General features: G+C 34.4%; 1 protein-coding gene across 1 annotated transcript in view; it reads right to left on the minus strand.

The window, feature by feature from the left end:
- The window catches only part of Plc21C (Phospholipase C at 21C), a 48,523-nt gene that overhangs the window by 28,134 nt on the left and 1,588 nt on the right, over nt 1-18,801 (minus strand). Inside the window, exons 3-13 of the mRNA XM_071598461.1 lie at nt 18,421-18,489; nt 18,193-18,330; nt 17,709-17,842; nt 17,491-17,575; nt 11,196-11,296; nt 6,878-7,047; nt 6,651-6,797; nt 4,546-4,697; nt 4,300-4,464; nt 3,285-3,492; nt 733-927 (exon numbers count right to left, since the gene is read on the minus strand). Of these exons, the coding sequence (XP_071454562.1) occupies nt 733-927; nt 3,285-3,492; nt 4,300-4,464; nt 4,546-4,697; nt 6,651-6,797; nt 6,878-7,047; nt 11,196-11,296; nt 17,491-17,575; nt 17,709-17,842; nt 18,193-18,330; nt 18,421-18,489 (1,564 nt within the window). The remainder of the gene's footprint in view (nt 1-732; nt 928-3,284; nt 3,493-4,299; nt 4,465-4,545; nt 4,698-6,650; nt 6,798-6,877; nt 7,048-11,195; nt 11,297-17,490; nt 17,576-17,708; nt 17,843-18,192; nt 18,331-18,420; nt 18,490-18,801) is intronic.

Raw genomic sequence — 18,801 nt, forward strand, 5'->3', positions numbered from 1 at the left:
CGTAAAACCAGAAGAATAATGTGTTTGTTGATTTTTAAAACCGTTATTGCTACAAATGGAGAAAGCAGATGTGAAGGACCAAATCTTTCGGTCCAACTTCTCATTTCCCTTCCTAAAATCAAATATTAGGTTAATAAACCTCTGTAGAAAATCATTGAGAGTGCCATTACACTTTGTTTGTTTTTAAATAAATGCTTAGAATCAAGGACAGTGAATGTTACAAAAAATGATAACAATAATGAGTGATTGTTATATCATTCATTCCTGACAGATTTTGATGATCAATTTAAAATTTGAAATAAGATAACATTATATTTAAAATGTTCTTAGTAGCATGCTAACTACATAAAAAAACTGATAAGCCATCTTGGTTTAACTTTTAATTTTCAGTTTTCTCCATTTTGTCTTAAATTATAATCTAGAAGTCTTATGCTAATTGGAAAAACGGAATATAAATTTTTAAATGGACTGTACATTTAATAACCAGCTCTATTAACCAGCAAAGCTTGGTTTTCCAAGTACATATTATTAATTTATGTATTGTAGAATATTGAACCAACAAATCCTGATCATGATTTTGAATTTCAGTGCAAGTATATTATTCTGTGATCTGTATGACAAACGCTTGCAGCTTTGAATGACGCACTGTTTCAATTACATGGGATGGAATTAATGCGATTTTAGTTTATGCTAAATCCTAGTTTAGTTAAAGTATGTTACGAGAAAACTTACTTTCAGCACTCTCAAAAGAGTTGAAATGAACAGGCTGGACATAATTAACCAAGGCGGAGATCTCAGCACCAGCCTCTGATTCCTTGGCTGCAGCAGCCTTGTCTGGTAAGGGTTTGCCTTGCGGCTTAAGCCCTTCTGCAGTCTCTTCATCCTCCTCCTCTTCATCTTCCTCACTGGTGCTGTCTTCATCATCATCTAGTTTACCGTGGAAGAAAAAATTAGGAACCATTAATTTCCCAAAAACTGTAATAACTCTTATAAATACTGAAATGAAATTATTGACTTTGCAATTCCACATACTTTCTTCAGAACACAACCCAGGTTTTGATGTTGAACACTATCATCAGGTTATGATGTTTAACACCGAAACCTAGATTGTGTTCTAATTAAAGCGTGTGGAATTACAAAGTGAATAATTTCATTTCAATATGTTACGTAAAATCCATTAGGTTACAAATTGATGCTTCGATCAGTTATTTACCATTAAGTTGCGTTGGAAACAATAAAACTCTCATGAAATTGTGAATGCTTCAATCAGGATAGCTCATAATTGAAAAATAGTCAAATCGAGAAACAAAACATAAAATTGGCCACAGTTCAAACAGCTCCATTAATGGTTAACTTACCGTACTTCTATATATCGGACTTCCAGCACATATTTTAGAAGGTTTAAAGGGAAAAGGTGCTTCAAATTGTTTCCTAGTCCTATTTTGCAAAACTAAAACAAAAGTTTTTCCATAGAATATGATGAAGGGGAAAAATTTTGAACATTCATTTAATTGTTATTTTTGTACTATCGCTTAAAACAAGCAAAGTCATACTTGAACAACAGCAGTGAATATTGCTTTTCATGAGCCGAAGTTAAATGAAAATTGCCAAAAATGATCACTCATACATATCCTTCCATTATCGCAATATGATGAATAAACAAGTAATATTAACAAATGGGCTTAAGTTAGGAAGGGAATTCACTCAATTTACCACAGTTGACTTGGTTTGTCACAGTTGCTTTGAGTAGGCAAACTAATGGAAAATTATTCACTACTATCTTATATTTAACTACCTCTTCAGAACATCAAAACATGCAGTACAGAGAGACATGGTATTAGCTACTTTGGAAGCAGAAAATATTAAAGATTACCATTATCTGAGAGAATCTGTCACCTTGGCCACATTTTCCTTTATATCACAACTTTACTCTGGTGACTACTCCATCTTGTATCACTCCGGAACAAGTGCAAGTGCTAAAACAATACTAGGGAATCCTCTGTGAGACTGAAGAAAGATGAGCTACTATTCCAACCCTTCCCTTTTCTTACTCCATAACACCCTTTTTTTTTTAGAGATGGTTAAGGCTGATACTTTGAGGAAATCCAGTTGTACAGCATGAAGAAAGAATTAAAGACTTAGTGTTTCCCGGAATTTATAAGCAAAACCCCTTTAAAATAGGAAATTATGTTGCCACACCCTGTATATCGTCAATAGGTGGGGTTGGGTGGGGGAGGAGGAAACTGACGTAGGTGTCGATGTAAGCAGAGAGAGGGTGACCGGGAGGAAGGGGAGGGTTTTGGTGTATGATGGTTAGTGACCGAGTTTTGAGGGGGGAGGTCAGGTAGAGTGGTTCTAAGTTAGCAATTATGTAATGTCTAGGAAAGGGGAATGGGAAGAGAAAAGGTGATAGCTAGTGATATATCTCTGTACACTGGTCAGTATGTCCAATTGTTCATGGATGTCCAACTGTGTTCCTTTCCTCTCCTTGTGCATCGATCGCAGCATGAAGTCCTCATGATAACCCTTGCCGAGAAGATGGGTTGCAAACTGTGACATTCCTGTTCCTTTGTTGAAGTCCTGGCTATGTTTCTCTACTCATACATGAAGACTTTTCACCATCTCTCCAATGTCCGACACCTCACGATCCCTCCATTGTAGGTGGTAAACTCCACCCTGTTGAAGTATCTTCACAGGATCTATCACTGATGGTATTAGGGTTTTGAGATTTTTAAATGTAAGAGGCTGTTCTTATTTTGAAGTCTTTGAGGATTTTTTATATTATGATGGAGGCTTTCCCTGTATATTTATCACTATCGCCAACACTGCTGTTTGGTGGGGTGGCAGGTATGAATTTCTCTCAGTGCTTATTTCTCTTTATTTTTGTCAGTAATTCATCAATGGCTTGCTCTGTGCCATCTCTTTGATGATGGCTATTTCTTCATCAAGGGCTATGGATATTTAAAGTATAATCAAAGCCCTAAATCTAATACCAAACTTATATGTTCCATACTTCTAGCTTCTTTTACTAGTTCAAATTTCCAGGTAGCATGATTTCTATCCCTACAGTATTAAGTGATTTGATTTCCTTATTTATCAACTCCAGAGACATGTTTTCCATGTAAACTTACATAAGATAACTAGATTTTACAGCTACGAATTGGCATCTTATCATTCATTAACTCTCCCAAATGAAAAAAATAAAGCAAACATGAAGCAAATTTTGGCATAGCCAACTGAATAATACATTAAAAGGTTTAAAATAAAAATTGAAGTGTATTTACCATTCATATCTTCATCTTCTGCACTTTCCTTACTTCCTTCTTTTTGCAAAGGAGGGTGAGGAATATCCCCATTTCCTTGCATTTCTGGAAGTGCTTCCAAACTTGCTTCTGATGCATGACTTTTCTTGTGATGATGCTTCTTCTTGTTCTTTATTATAATCTTTCTTCTCAGAAGAGAAGGAGGCGGTAGCAGAACACCTGGCTCAAGCTACAAGAGTAATACAAAAAATACATGCTTTTAATAGCATCATATAATAACTAGGCAGCAGGATTAAAAATTGAAAAATGAATTTACAGCCAGCCAACTGTCAAAACAAACCTAATAACAAATGTAACAAATAGCTGTAATTTCCAAATATTTAAGTTAAATTTATTGCCAAGCCCTAGAACTTTAACCATTGGCAAATCATTTAAAATATTATTTTCAACAACAGATTCATCTTACAGAAAATACATGTATTCCAATAATAAGGGAACGATGTTCTAAAAATCAATATAATCTTTTTAAAAGTTCATTTAAATAGAAAAATACTAAATTTGTTGGGAGTAAGAACAGTTGCATTCTTAAACATTTGAAGACTTCATTTCAATGTTAAAATGAAATGATTCACTTAAGTAAAGCTTTCAACTGCTGTTCATTGGAAATATTTTTCATGAGTAAAGAGAAAAATCACTAACTTAAAATAAACAGTAAATAAATAATTACCATAAAAAACTTTAGGGCAGAACAGTAGGTTGACAAAGATGTTTCAGTTATGAAACACAAGCAACACCCTAAGATTAATTTCACATGCATCAATTTTTAAAACTATAATGATTTTTTTTCAATTTAGAAAAATTATATTTTCTTGAACCACAATTCAAGTTAATACTGCAAAAACAACAGCAAGCAAAGAAAATTTTGCTTTACAATGCATTTGCTGTTACTATTTTAGCCAGGGACAAAACTTTAAGGCTCATGAGAATATTATATCGGTTGAACAAGAATATACTGAGGAAAAAACAAATTACTCACCTTATGAGACTCTAATGGGGAATCCAACAGATTTTCTCCAAATATTTCCCGACAATATTGCGCTATTTTTGCTTGCTGTCTGGGGTTACAGTGATTTTCAAAAGAAAGGACAACAGGAAACTCAGATGTTTTGAATGCTGACTCTGCTATCGCCTCAATTACCTCCTGAGAAAGGAAAAACACGATTAATACATAAAATTCAAAATGCACTTCTCAGGCCTATATGTTAAAGAAACAGAAACTAACCTTAGCAGAGATTTCAGGTACAAAAGTATAGCCATGAACTATAACAGGCTCATCAGTCCGACCATTCCAAAAATCTAACTCAACACAACGGCACCCAGCAAGAAGGCACTGACGATAGACTTCCACCGAGGACTTTCCAGTTAACTGGTGGCCTAAGAATAATGTGAAATTGTTATAATAACAATTAGTACAAAATTAAACACATACCTGGTCAGTGATACTTGTATAAATGGAAATGAATTAGTCATTTTAAAGACTATTCCTAACATTGTCAAATATATAGACCTCATTAATAGCTGGTATTATTACTCAATTTCAGCTAGCTATTCATAAGAGAAGCTAACCAGCTCTAAAATTTCAAGAATCGTACTATGACCATTTACTAAGAGTTGAATTATAGGATAGCAACTTTTCAGCTAAAGGTTTTCAGGAATATACAAAACTCAACTCATACCAATGATTTTCATGCTTATTTTTAGTGAATTTATAAATATTTGAAGAGTATAAAAGACTCAGTTGTGGAAAAATCAGCAAGAGCTCTTATATTTCCATACGAAAAAATAAGACCCTTTTTTAAGTGGTTTAAAATCATCAAGTGTTAACACAAATAGATTGATGATGTATCTTTTTCAATCTAAAAATTAGATTTTAGCAAGAATGCTTCAACCTAAAAGAAAAGTTATCTACTTCATCAGAAATTTGCTGAAAAAAATGCAATATCACTAGGAGTTTAACTAAATAACAATTTCAATAATTAAATATTTATAACACACATTGGGGAAAATTGATTATAGGCTCCTTATTAGAGATTTCATCCCGAAAATAAATAAACTGGGTGTTTAACAATACCTAAGATCCCATCAGAAAGAATCCACTTTTTATGATTATCATGTATTTAAGGCTTGACAATGACTTTAACAGTCATACTATTGGCCATTAATATACATTTTAAGTCACAATATAATTTCAATTCTAAAACTAGGCCGAAATATTATTGAGTGGTTAACAAGCTTAACATGTACTTTTAATTCAGGCATATTCTGAGCTACTATCCTCTTTAGAGAGAAGAAGGGGTGTCACTAAGATTATTTCAAGTAATGGAGTCTTCAAAACTTAATATGTCTCCACAGAGAATTTTATACAATTTAACAGGCTGGACATCCCTGGGATATAAGGTGCCAAGTATTTCAATAGTACATATTAATATCTAAGGCTTCTTTAATTAATTAGAACAATTGGATTCCCATTAGCATGATCCTCGCAGTATTTCCAACCTAATACGGTGAATATCATTCTTCACCACTACTATGCAAAATTTTGCAAAAATTTTTGTTTTCCAACTTTCAATAGCTATAATTACTAATAACTCTTTTTTTAAATGTGATCTGAATGAGATGCAATACTGTCCACCAAAGTGCTTTGCAGATGTGGCCTAAGGAAGTTGGTTGATCTTACAGATGTTTATACAAAATGAAACTTAAGTAAATTTTTTAACTTTTCTTTTCTCTCCAAATGCCTCCCATTGTCCATGACCCAAATAAACCTTTGATTCATCACCAGGTTTGCCAGAGGTGGAACACCAAAATTTACACAACACCCACCCTCAAGGCGAACTCTAACCCGAAAACTATGGGAGCAGGTGAGTGCATTACCCATCTGATTAATCAAACCGATAGTTATTTTAATGCAGAGATTTTAGTTAAAAAGAGGCAGATGGGACAAATGAAAAGTTACAATATTTCAGAAAAATACAAATGTTGAATTTTGCATGACTGGGAAAACATAACACTCAATCATGTACTCATATCCTCATCACAATACACCCGAATAATATAACTGAAGTTTTTGTAAAAAAATACTAAGGGGCAGGAATAAAAACGAGTGACCATATATGTATCTTCAAATATCACTGGACAACATTTTCAAGAAAACATAAGTAAAATGCTGGTCAACAGGTAGCATATGCTAATACCTCTGTCAGTTCACCATCATTACCAATCAAAGCTTTAACAACCTTGGTATACCTCAATTTATATAGGATCATAGAGAAATCTCATTTTAAAGTTAAAAGAACATTTATAAGCAAATTAATAAGCCTAAAATACCTGTGAGGTAAGTGTTGTGAGATGAATTGATGAAATACTGTGATAAGGGTTGATCCATATCCTGATTCAAATCTAATTTTGATAGAGATACAATTGGATTGTCTTCACTCATAAGGTACCTGAGAAATCCATCAAAACTAAATTGACCTGTTGAAAAATGAAAGATATTAAATAAAGAAAAAAGGACAGTAAGGGTATGAAAGCATGGTAATAAATAAATATAATACCTTTTTGTGCATTATACTTGTTTGGCTCATACTGCTGAATGAGATCTTTTGCTCTGGCTGTGTTTGCATAAGGGTATAAAATTTCATTTAGACGAGGATCTCGCTGTGTTTTGTTTAAAAACTCCACAAACTGAGCAGCTGACATTAACTTCCTCTTTGATGACTCGCATCTGAAATGAAAGATTTCGTTAACTAAGCAAATCTAATCACCCACCACAATACACACACACTTCTGAATTCATAATACTTGCAAAGCTAAATAAAATGCAACACGGCTAACGTTTTAACATCATAGATAATAAAAAAAATGAGGTCACATGAATTTCATAATAGTCATCCCTAAGAACAAATATGATGTTTCTGAACAGTAACAACTTAATCTCATTCACATCTGCATCCAGGGTATCTAGCACTTTGGTCAAAAGAAATGCATGACTTTCTCCTAGTTTTTCCTGGACTGCTTGGGCAAATTCCTGGTTTCCATAGGTCAGATAAACTGCCATATTATGGAATATTTCTCAAAGAGCAATCAAAATTTTACCAAAATAAAAAATTAAACGTGCTTTCTGCAGTGGTTGATGCATTAAGAACTTGATCTCTCACACAAAGACAAAGTTCCCCAAGACAAGAGGAGTGGAGTGTATGAATTAAAGTGCTCGTAGTGTAACACAAAGTATATGGGGCAAACAGGATGAAAATTTAAAGAAATCATAAAAGAACACCAAAAATGTGTAAAGAATTAGAACCAAACATTCTTCTTTGTGAAGCACCTCATCGATAGTGACCACAAAAGTGACTTTGTGACTAAAATTCTTCATTTTGAAAACAAAGGTCAAATGCTCAATGCTTTGGAGCAGTTGGAAATTTTGAAATGCGTATGTTGCAAGGATGAACTTGCCAACAAAATTTTGTATCCCTCCCACTCCTAGACACACCACTCTTCCAAGTCAACAATTGACACCGAAAGATGTAATTATCTTCTTCTCCCAGCTTCATTTTAACCTGTAAGCCTTCCACCCTCCCTTTCCCTACCTCTCTGACTCCCCCTCCACTGATCAGAAGGTATATATACCAAGTTTGCTTCAATGAGGACCACCTGACGATGATGTTTAACATCAAAAACTGGATCGTGTTTTTAAACAAAGTGTGTGGAATTACAAAGCCAATAATTTCATTTCAATATGCCGTACAGTTCTAATTGTTTACCCTATGCAACTTTATCCAAAAACCCCCATTTAAACAGAAGTTAGAAAATCATGCCTGAGTCAAATAGCACTCCTTTTACCCAAAATAAAGTAGCAGTGAACACACACATAACATAATTAAAGAAGTTCTCTTGGGTTTCCCACTGGGTCAGGTTGCAGTACACCGATGTTTCGAAGGCTGACTCTGCCATTGCCTTCAGGGTGAAGTGAAGACTTCACCCTGAAGACAATAGCAGAGTCAGCCTTCGAAACGTCGGTGTACTGCAACCTGACCCGGTGGGAAACCCAAGAGAACTCCTTGAATACCATACGCCGGGAAAATCTGAGATCCTTCATAACATAATTAGTTGCATATTTTTCACCCCAGTGTAACTTACACATTCATAACTTTGATTACCAACAATAGTCACGACTCTGCAATGTTCAATTAAGCACCAAACAAAGGTCTACATATCTTTATTATTATACGTAATCTACTAGTTAAGGTAGGTTTTGGAGGGACACAACCACCTGATAAATATCTTGTCTCACCTAAGAAAACACAACCCAACATCCTACTCTACAACAAATCCCCCCTTGATTTCCGTATACTTCCCTTCCTTCATTCTGTCCAACATCCCCATCCCATTTCGGCCCCTTCCCTGCTTGCCTAAAATTCTCCCCTATCAGTCTTTGACATCCTATTGTCAATCAATATGTTTTGCATCCAAGTTTTCTGACTCCTAATAATTTTGCCCAACAATCCCTTCTCCTCCCCCACCATACTCATCACATCCTCATTTGTTTTTCTTTCAGTCCACTTCACCTTTTCCACACCCACATTTCAAAATCCTCCAATCTAAACCTATCATCCACTGCCATTGACCATGTTTCACCAAATTTGATAGCATTCTAATTGGCAAAATATTATGATTCCTGCCTGGGTACACTTGCCATTATTTTGTAAGAAAAGTTTCAACTTGTTCTTTTAAGCAATTTTTTTACACCTATTGTTGCAGTAGACTCCTTTTGTGTTTTTCGTTTAAATGGAAACACTTCAATTTCGTGTGGTCATAAAATTCTTTGTTATGGATGGCTTAACCACTAAGGTAATTCATCCAAAGTAGACAAAACTGCATGAGGAACCTGCTCCTTCAATGTCAACCATTTAAAAGTGGGCAGCTAAATTTGAATGCAGTCGCAAACCCTTCGAAGATGACCCACATGGTGATGGCGAACAACTGCAACCAAACTGGAATCCATCGAAAAGGTGCATGATATCATGTTGGATGATAGGTGAGTGAATGAGTGAGAGAAACCTATGGCTGTATGGATACAGGGAAAAGGGTGCAAAACATCTTACACAAAGATGTATGGATGCAAAAGATCTGCACAAGGTGGGTTTTGCTGAATGCCGATCAGCAATGCCATTTTTGCAGCAATGTTTGGACCAATTCAAGAGGGAACCGACCAATTTTGTACAGCAATTTGTCCCCATGGATGAGACATGGGTCTACCCTACACGCCAGAAGCGAAACAGCAGTTGGAGCAGTGGGTGGAAGCCAGTAGTTCAACACCAAAGAAAATGAAGTCGTTTGCATCTGCCAGACAGGTCATGGTCAGTGTCTTGGAATGCGAAAGGGATCAAGTTAATTGATTACCTTGAAAAAGGCAGAACAATTACAGGCCAAAATTACTCCAACCTTCTTGACCAGCTGGATGCCAAAATTTGTGAGAAGATGCCTGGCTTGAAGAAGAAAAAAAATCATCTTTCACCAGTATAACCTGCTGTCACCTGCTAACATAGGTGCTTTGGTGATGGGAACACTATGAGATTTTGGGTACAATTTGCTTGGTCATCCCCATATTCTCCTGATTAAGCACCCTTAGACTTTCATCTGTTCCCAAACTTGAAGATATTTGTTTCTGGGGAAGCACTCCGCACCCAATGAAGAAGTTGAGAGGGCCATAGATGGATATTTTCACAGCCTTCTAGACTCACTTCTGGGAAGAAATACTGATATTGGAGAAACACTGGAACAAGTGCGTTTAAGTAGGAATATAAAATAATTTTTTAACTGAAAATTGCTGTCTTTCATTTTCAGGAGAACTTTTCACCTTACCCTCAAATTAGGCCAAATAAAAAAAAGGAATAAATAAATATGTATTCCCATAAAAACTGCTGTACCACTCTTACTCATGCAAAACCTGACAATTTTGTGATGACTAAAATATATCCATTTTAATAGCTGTGATAGCTAGCACTGGTTGTTCAGCAAAAACTGAAATGAAATTCATAGCTTTTTTTGCCATTCCTCATTATTTTTGTTGATGAATGAATGGAATACATTAAGATTTTATGCTTTGAGATTCTTTACTTTCTTCAATTTAAGTGCTTAGTAATTTGAAACGCCCAATGCGCAAGAATTTGGAAACTTTCTTGAAGCAAAATACTGTAAGATTAGAATTGTTTTCTGGATATAGTGGGGTTTTTCAACTAATTACTAATGCCTTGACCTTCTGGATTGCTTCAAATGCTTCCTACTATGAAACCAACAGTAGATTGTGTAGTTTTGATTCATTTTTTCCACATGTATTTGTCATAGTCATATGCTAATTTTCTTATTGCCCTTTACATTAAACTAATATATAATTTATTTTTCTTCATCAGTTAATAACATTTGAACCACTATATTGTTGCATTTTCAATTTGATTGCTCAATTTCCATAATCAACTTGAATGGTAATTTCACCCTCAAATAAGAGAATTTTTGTAAATAAAATTAACAAAACCACGGTTAAATCACATTAGATTTTAGAGCAAGTGATAATGGGCCTTAGGACTTAGGTGTTCTTAGGTGTTGCCAGTCAAATTCCTATCATTCCTATTCTTGCATTATGAAACAAATATGATTTCATAAAATCACTGGGTGAATTACTTCCATGAATATCATGATGAATAACACTTGTCAATAATTAATTGTAAGTAATAAATAAAAATTATTTTTGTGCATATTTTGATTAATACACAAGAGGAACAGAAATTTAGAAAACCTAATAATGAAAAAATAATTTATGAACAAAAATATATATACTTAAGGATCGTTACATCTTTAAAACAGATAAGTACTTACAGTTCATCAAACACTTTTTCTACTTCACTCCTCTGAGCAAGGTGTTTGTAGAAGTTAAAGAAATCTTCAAACTGGAACTTCTGAAGGCTGAGAGCATCATTCTGTGAATTATTATGAATAAAGTAGTAATTAAAATACATAATAAATTATTTTTCCCTAAACTACCTAAAACTACTTCAAAAGTGACTTTCATAACTTATAGAGCTAAAATGTGTACTTGGCAATCATAGTTAGGCAGAATAGAATTAGCAGGCAGGATAACCCAACCTAATTTCAATTAAAATAATTATATCAAAAAGAAATGCACATACTAATTACATATTACAGCATGATCAATAATATACATTATCACCTAAATATGTATATATTGCCATCTATCTTTAACACTTAGGTCTAACAACTCTGATTAAGATTGTACATGGTAGATTATCACAGAACAATGTACCACATATTATACAACTCCCATGACTTCAAAATCTGAATACCATTCTTCCATGCTAACGCAACAACTATCAGAGCTCCTAAATAAGTGGGTAACATACTTGACTTCTCAATACATAATGATCCATAAATAAATATTCCCACGCATTAAAAAATACCTTTAAAAGAGGATTGAAATTTTCACAATAAATGCACATCTCTGAATACTAGGGAGATAACAGGGTTTTGTGACTAGGGAAATCTTCACATTTCTTTCATAATATTTACTCCACTGAAGGAGAGGACATGCATTATTTCGGAGAGGATAATGGGTCAATATTAAACATGGACATATACCAGCTCTGGGAAATCGTTATCTGTACTGAAACATCCAAGATACATACAAATTCAGCTTTAGCTGACCTCCATTGGATCATAAAAATTCAGGCAGAAACTGCTCAGTTACTGAAATGGGGACATCTGTTGAGGTGCATCGAAAGGCAAAAACAACACAGCATTACAATTATTTACCCTGACCGAAATCAAAAGATTCGTTTTGTGGCTTGGTGAAGGTGAATGATTATCACCGTGAAATTACAACTTCAGTGTCGCATGAACCTTCAGCTAGTGTTCATAATATAGGGCAGTTACATGAGAGTCCTGAGTGTGACAGAATATTCCAGAACATCTCTTTTCATTATATTAAAAAATATTACTTCCTTTAAGGAATTTTACAAAGATTTAGACACTAAAAAACTGAATACAGCATTTTTGTGTGTAGCCATTTAGAAAAAATGTAATTCCAAAAATATTTATACCATTGAAATAAATAGCTGCAAATATTTTCAGTACCATGTTGAAATTTTCACGTAGTCAATGCTCTTTTATACATTCCAAATGTATATTAAATGTTTACAGTAGCAGTGAAGTTTTATGAATTAATTTTTTCCAAAATTTCCAAATTACTTAAATAAAAAGGAAGATAATGTTTACTCTTACACAGTAATTATTTTGAAAAAAATTGCATCTGGTCAATGTAAGTAAAAAGGAAATGCACAGATACAGCTATCAAATAAAATGCAGAGGATATTAAATGTAAATATCTAAAAAACACACAAAAAAATTAAGCACATGTAATAGCTGAAGCAAAAACGCTGCTTATGTTTGAACACAAGTACTTTCTGCGCTGATGGCAGCCAACAGAGAATCATTCCACAAAGTTGTTTTGATTTTTGGAGCTTCAGATTAACAATCTACATACATAAAGAGGTGAACTTGCTGTAAGGAACTCTTTCTGGGTTCAAATATCCCTCATTTGATACAATAGGAATGAGAGGTAAACATTTTATTGTAAAAAGAAGGATTTGGATTTAAGATCTTGGATTCAGTGAACAGAAGTTTCATATTTTATTAATTTTTCATTTGACAAATCCAAATTTACATTATCCAGGCAATCCTTCACCGTACACACACACACAACAATGCCACAATATTTTTAAACCATGAAAAAGGAAACATTTTCCAGTTTATGACAACTGAGAGTCCAACTACACTTTCATTCAAAGCCATTGAGATTACCACTAATACATGGTTATTCATAACTTAAACTTTTTGTTACATTGATAGATGTTTGATAACACTTTCAATTGGAGTAATAATTTAAAAAACCATGTGTGCACAACAGCAATACTTCCTGTTTATTTTTCTTCACAAACCCTCAAAAATACTTTCAAGATGTAAAAGATTATCAGCCAGACATTATGTTTAAGAAATATTTAGGATTGGACATAAAGCATGACACACAAGATATGATTCCTTAAGGACTAAGTTGAAACATTCAAGGAATCTTTTAAATTCCAGACTTTCTCAAAGAATTATGAAGGCAAACAACTACAGACTTATAATACAGAGAGAAATAGGAGTAAAACATTTCAGGAACACCTTTTTAAGAAACACATAATCCAACAACGCAGCACTGATTTCTGTCCACAGCAGAATGTTGAAAAGTATAAGAGAAAAATCATGAACACCATGTCGTGCTTGTTGCTTGTCTGGTTTGGTATTGCATGTAAGTTTCCTCTTGAGCTTTGAAATTGAAAGCCACCAACAAAGGAGGAATCAGAAAGGATAAGAGTTTTTAGCTGCTCAGCTAGTTCAGTGCTGCAGGAGCTTGATCAGAAAACTTGATCGCCAATCATAAGAGTGCATTCATTTGCATTCTGGGGTTTAGGGAAATATTGTAGAAGATGAAATTTAAAAAGAAAAGTAAGGCATTATCAAATTTCCAATTAGTACCCTTTCAGGACAAGAAGAGGACAGGAATGCAACCTAAAAGGGTCAATACCATGGAGCTCCAAGATTCCTTAAGAGGAGAAAGGATATAAAAAACTAAGTTGAAGTTCCATTGGAGGGGTTACATAGCCAAAGTGAGACAGAAGATGAACCAGAGCGGAAGTTGGATTGGAGCACGGAAAGGTGGAGAAGAATATGATTTTGATAAGGTACAGCAGATACTGAATTTGGAAGAACCATAGTAGCTGTAATACAGCCAATTATGCATTGAGCAAAAGAAAATTATTAAAATAATACAGGGTGAACAGCGTTAAAATATGAGACTGATTTAAGAGGCAAAGGGGTCATAGAAGCTTAAGAGACCAATTGATAGAATGAGTGGAGGGGTAATCAACAGGAAACTCATGCTCTTAGTTGATTACATTAACCCACGATTAAACCACCAGCCACATGAAGACTAGGAACAAGACCTCCATGGTGAAGGTATAGAGGTTACCCATCTAAGTTCCAACGAAGCCCAAAAATATTGAACTTCGGTGATATCATGGTAACTAGCATGCCAATGTAGCTAGGCCCTTCACAGACCAATGGATAAACATATAATTAGCAGCAAATGGGTTTTAAAGATTAAAAGAAATGAAGATGGAAAAGCAGAGAGGTAAAAGAAATGCTTAGTGCTATGGCGCTTCAGCCAGATTTCCTTGATTTACTTCAAAAACAATTTTATCGCAGTTATCAAAAAAGATGATCATATTATTGAGGAGTCTCTCCGCAGAGAGGAAGTGGAATGACCCTCATATTGATGTCAAGAGACCTTATCTGACCAAGAAACTGAATAAAGAAATCTACATTTAGCAATGCAATATTTTGAGATACAATCACAAGAATAGCACAAGCAAAGCTCAGTAAAAGCACCAATGAACTCCATTAGGTGGGAAAATATTCATACAATGAAATAAATTTGCACGCCCGAAAAATAGGTTATTCACCTGACACCAAATGATCCATAATTTTACATAACTCAAAAGGAAGATGTTTATTTAAAAATTGTGGATGACCTGGCATTTTTTGGTTGGAAAGGGAGGAATTGATTCAATTATTTATGATAGCTCAGTTTCTGGAAACTGTGGATTTAAGGAACTAAGCATATTATCTTTCATTGAGTGTGACAAAACTGGAGTAGAGGACTTATTCTGAGCCATGAATATTATGCATAAGATTTAATAAAGATGCTAGAGGCTACGGGATTATGTACAGTGTTAGCAAAGAATTCAGTATGAGTGATGGAAGAAGTGAGAGCAAGGTCTGAAATGAAAGGTTACACAGAAAGGCACTGCTTTTCTTGGAAGTCTTTTGCATTTGGCAAATAATAAACATCTACTTTATTGAATAGTAACCATCCAACAGAAAACTTTTGCTGCTTTTAAACTTGAGTTAACATTGCTCAAAATTGATCATGGACATTCTACAAATTGCCACTACTATATGAAGGGGAAGAGAGCTATTTTTAAGTGCTCGCAGAAGCTTTGAGGAAATGACCTTAATGATAAGAACTCTGCAATTAGTGTATGCTATAATTTTAATGAAGGAATCCATTACATAGAAATGCAGACTGAGGGCAGCACAATTGATGTTGAGTTTATGGCAATGAACGAAACTATAAAACAGCTGTTGTGACCAAGGCACTCTTCTTTGAGATCAAATACAATGTACTTGTGCAAACTCACTGAGCAGTCAACATGCAATCAAGAGACGATTAGCTTATCAATAAAGGGGTGGCTTCAGAAAGAACCAAGCATTTAATGATATATTGTAATTTAATTCAAGGACAAGCACCTCATGGAGAGGTTACTTGCAAGTATGTTTCGACTGAATAAAATGTAAGAAGTAGTAGTTTTTATGGGAGGTGACCGACAGCTGAGCTCATTTGCGCAATTAGGGATGGACAGGAAAGGATGATTGTTGGAGAGAAACCCGGCATCGGCATTAGCCTCCTCTTAACGAAATACGCCAAGGGGTTGCTGAGCCTTTTAAGAAACCTTAATGAGAAGACACTTTGCTTTTCTAAATAGATTTTTTTTATTACGACCTAGGTTTCATCACAGCATAATATTATCTTCAGGTCCTGAAGACATGGTCCAGGTCCTGATGTTGTTACCTTGTAACGAAACCTAGGTCATAATAAAAAAATTCTATGCAGAGAAGCAAAGTGTCTTCTTTCATGATGAAGGATTTCTACTATGTTACCTCAGGAACTGTGTCATTTAAGGAACCTAAATGTAAATGCAGGTGGTTATCCTATCCATCAATCCGGCAGTTTTATGTCACACACAAATAGCAATCAGTAATACACTGCTTGTGCACTTAATTTTTTAGGAGTATTAGTAGTCAAACATTCACCATAATGACAATTTAGTTTACTATCTTGTTTTGTTTCATCATGAGATATGCTTGATGGCATTGTTGTAACTACAGAAATTATTTAAAGAAACATGCTCACATACGAATAATACTTCTAATTTATTTTCCTTCACCAGCCCTAAATAAAATCCTGATCATTTACTTAGTTATCAATCCAAAAAGGTTCTGGTGTGTATGTTATCACTGAAAACACATTTGAGGGTTATTCACCAATGAATCATTTAATACCACATTCAAAATCAGCTAGTATGGAAACTTAACACTAAAAACATTAAGAAATGACTCCAATTAGGCTGAATTCCATCATTTATGAAGAGCACACAACTTTTTAGGAATCTCACTAATACTACATAATACTTAGTAACATCAGATTTTACATAATAATCAATGAATAGCAAAACTTGAAATAATAAAGATTTCAAGGGATGGTCATTCATGACCAATTTTTTTGCATGTTGTGATTTGATTTCAAGTACAAGGAACAATGATTGAGCGAATTTTTTCAACCCTTCCATTTTCATTGGCAAGAATGACCTTTTTTTTTTAAATTACAGTGACTATGGCATGCTTTTGGAATATACTGGGTGTGAGTGTATGTATATGTATAAATATATATGTGTGTGTATTTGTGGGTGGGTCGCGGTAGTCCAGGGGTAGAACCTTGGACTACTGACCTTGCCTGGGTTCGATTCCTGGGCAAGCCTCTTGGCCCCTGCAGCTCCACTCAAGCTATGTGATTTTTTGGGTAACAGATCTTCCGGGGAAACCATAACCAGCACAAGGAAAGGAACTAGCCCCCTTATGTGTGTATTTCACACGCCCTCAGGCTTAGCACAGGGTGAACTCTACCATCACCTACCAAAACCACCTTCAGGTAGATAGGTTTCGTACAAAATAAAAACTTTCATCTTAGGGCACATATCAATTCTATTTAGATCGTAAATAGCTTGAAAATACAGGGGGAGAGCAAGCTAAAGAAATGAAGACATTGCATTTAACATTTTGAACAAAAAAGAAAGAGAGCAACTGCAATGTGTGCGGTAGGCCACATTTAAAAAAATGTGAGGTAATTCAGTCCTTACAAGGGCAACACTTATAAAATCATAATACATATAGTCCTTTGGCCTCTGAAACATAAGACAAAGAGCTTAATGTTCCCTACCTTGCCACTGGGTAAGCCAGACAAGTCAAGAGCTTTTTCGACACGTTTCCTATCCTCTTTATTCTGGGCAAACAATTTCACAATGCTGAAAAAAATAAATTTAACATTCCATCATTAAACTGAATGTGTCTGGGATGAAATCAACAAACAAATTTTATCTTGACACACATCCAGGATACACATAAATATATTAAAGCAAATAAAATAAGGAAACTCACTTTTTCACAGGTACTTTTCCTGATTTATCTGTCAAGAGAATCAATTTCGAATAAGCTTTTTCTAAGAATCTAATTGCAGAACTGTTTAACTGCAAAATATTGTAGGCCAGCTTCAAAAGCTCATCAGTCCATAGCTAGAGAAAAATGTTAACATTTATCAATAATTATTGTTGCAATATCTACCTCAGCATTACCAAAACTATTGTCTTTCAGGCAAAACTATAGCTTCTAACTGAACAAGGCAAAATTATTTATCATAAAAATAAATGAGTTTTTAGCATTAATTTCATCACACAGCAGCAAAATAGACACAAAACTAGGTAGATTTATAAAAATATGATGAACATTTGTATAAAAATACTTTACATGGAAGCTTGAGGCAATGCATAAAAATTTTAAACTTATTGAAATTACCCATCCATGCAATCACCTCTTGTTCCATGATGAATAAAGTTTTAATGGAATTTGAATAAGTAAGTAATACCTTAGCTATTTCCTTTTTTGTGCAACAAAAATTAATAAATGTCAGGTTTACAAAATCTGAACCACAGCATACAGTGACTGTTTTTTCTTCTAAAGTGTCTTGAGATCCCATGGTAACAATTTGCCTTAGCTTGGGGTCCTGTCAATACAGCAAAATATATTAATCTGGTTAGAAAACAGTAGTGTTTTAAAATACCAGAAAACATTAATTGTGGATCATACAGCTTACTTTAGGGACTTTTGCATATTTCCCAGTTCTGGTGTCCCTGATAGTGGCTATGTCAATCAAATCCATTTCCTGAAAATAAATTATAGTTTAAATTCCTACAACTTAAGTCATAAATATTTTTATGTTATCAATGCTTACTGGATGCAGCAGGTTTTCAATTTCTTTCCTGGATAGAGGGACATCCAACATAGATTTTGGCTAACAAAGATCTGTCACTAATGAACATGTATCAAATACAAGACAGCAGCATTTAACCCTGACCATTTTTTAAACTATAATTCGAAGATAATTGTAACTATTTCTTTAATCTAACTAAATTGAAGAAAGTGAAAGCCACTACCTCACAAATAAAAGACAACAGCCATGACTAGATTTAAAGCG

This window comes from Hetaerina americana, unplaced genomic scaffold, assembly GCF_022747635.1.
Source record: "Hetaerina americana unplaced genomic scaffold, ioHetAmer1.1.p SCAF_10, whole genome shotgun sequence".
Lineage (NCBI taxonomy): Eukaryota > Metazoa > Arthropoda > Insecta > Odonata > Calopterygidae > Hetaerina > Hetaerina americana.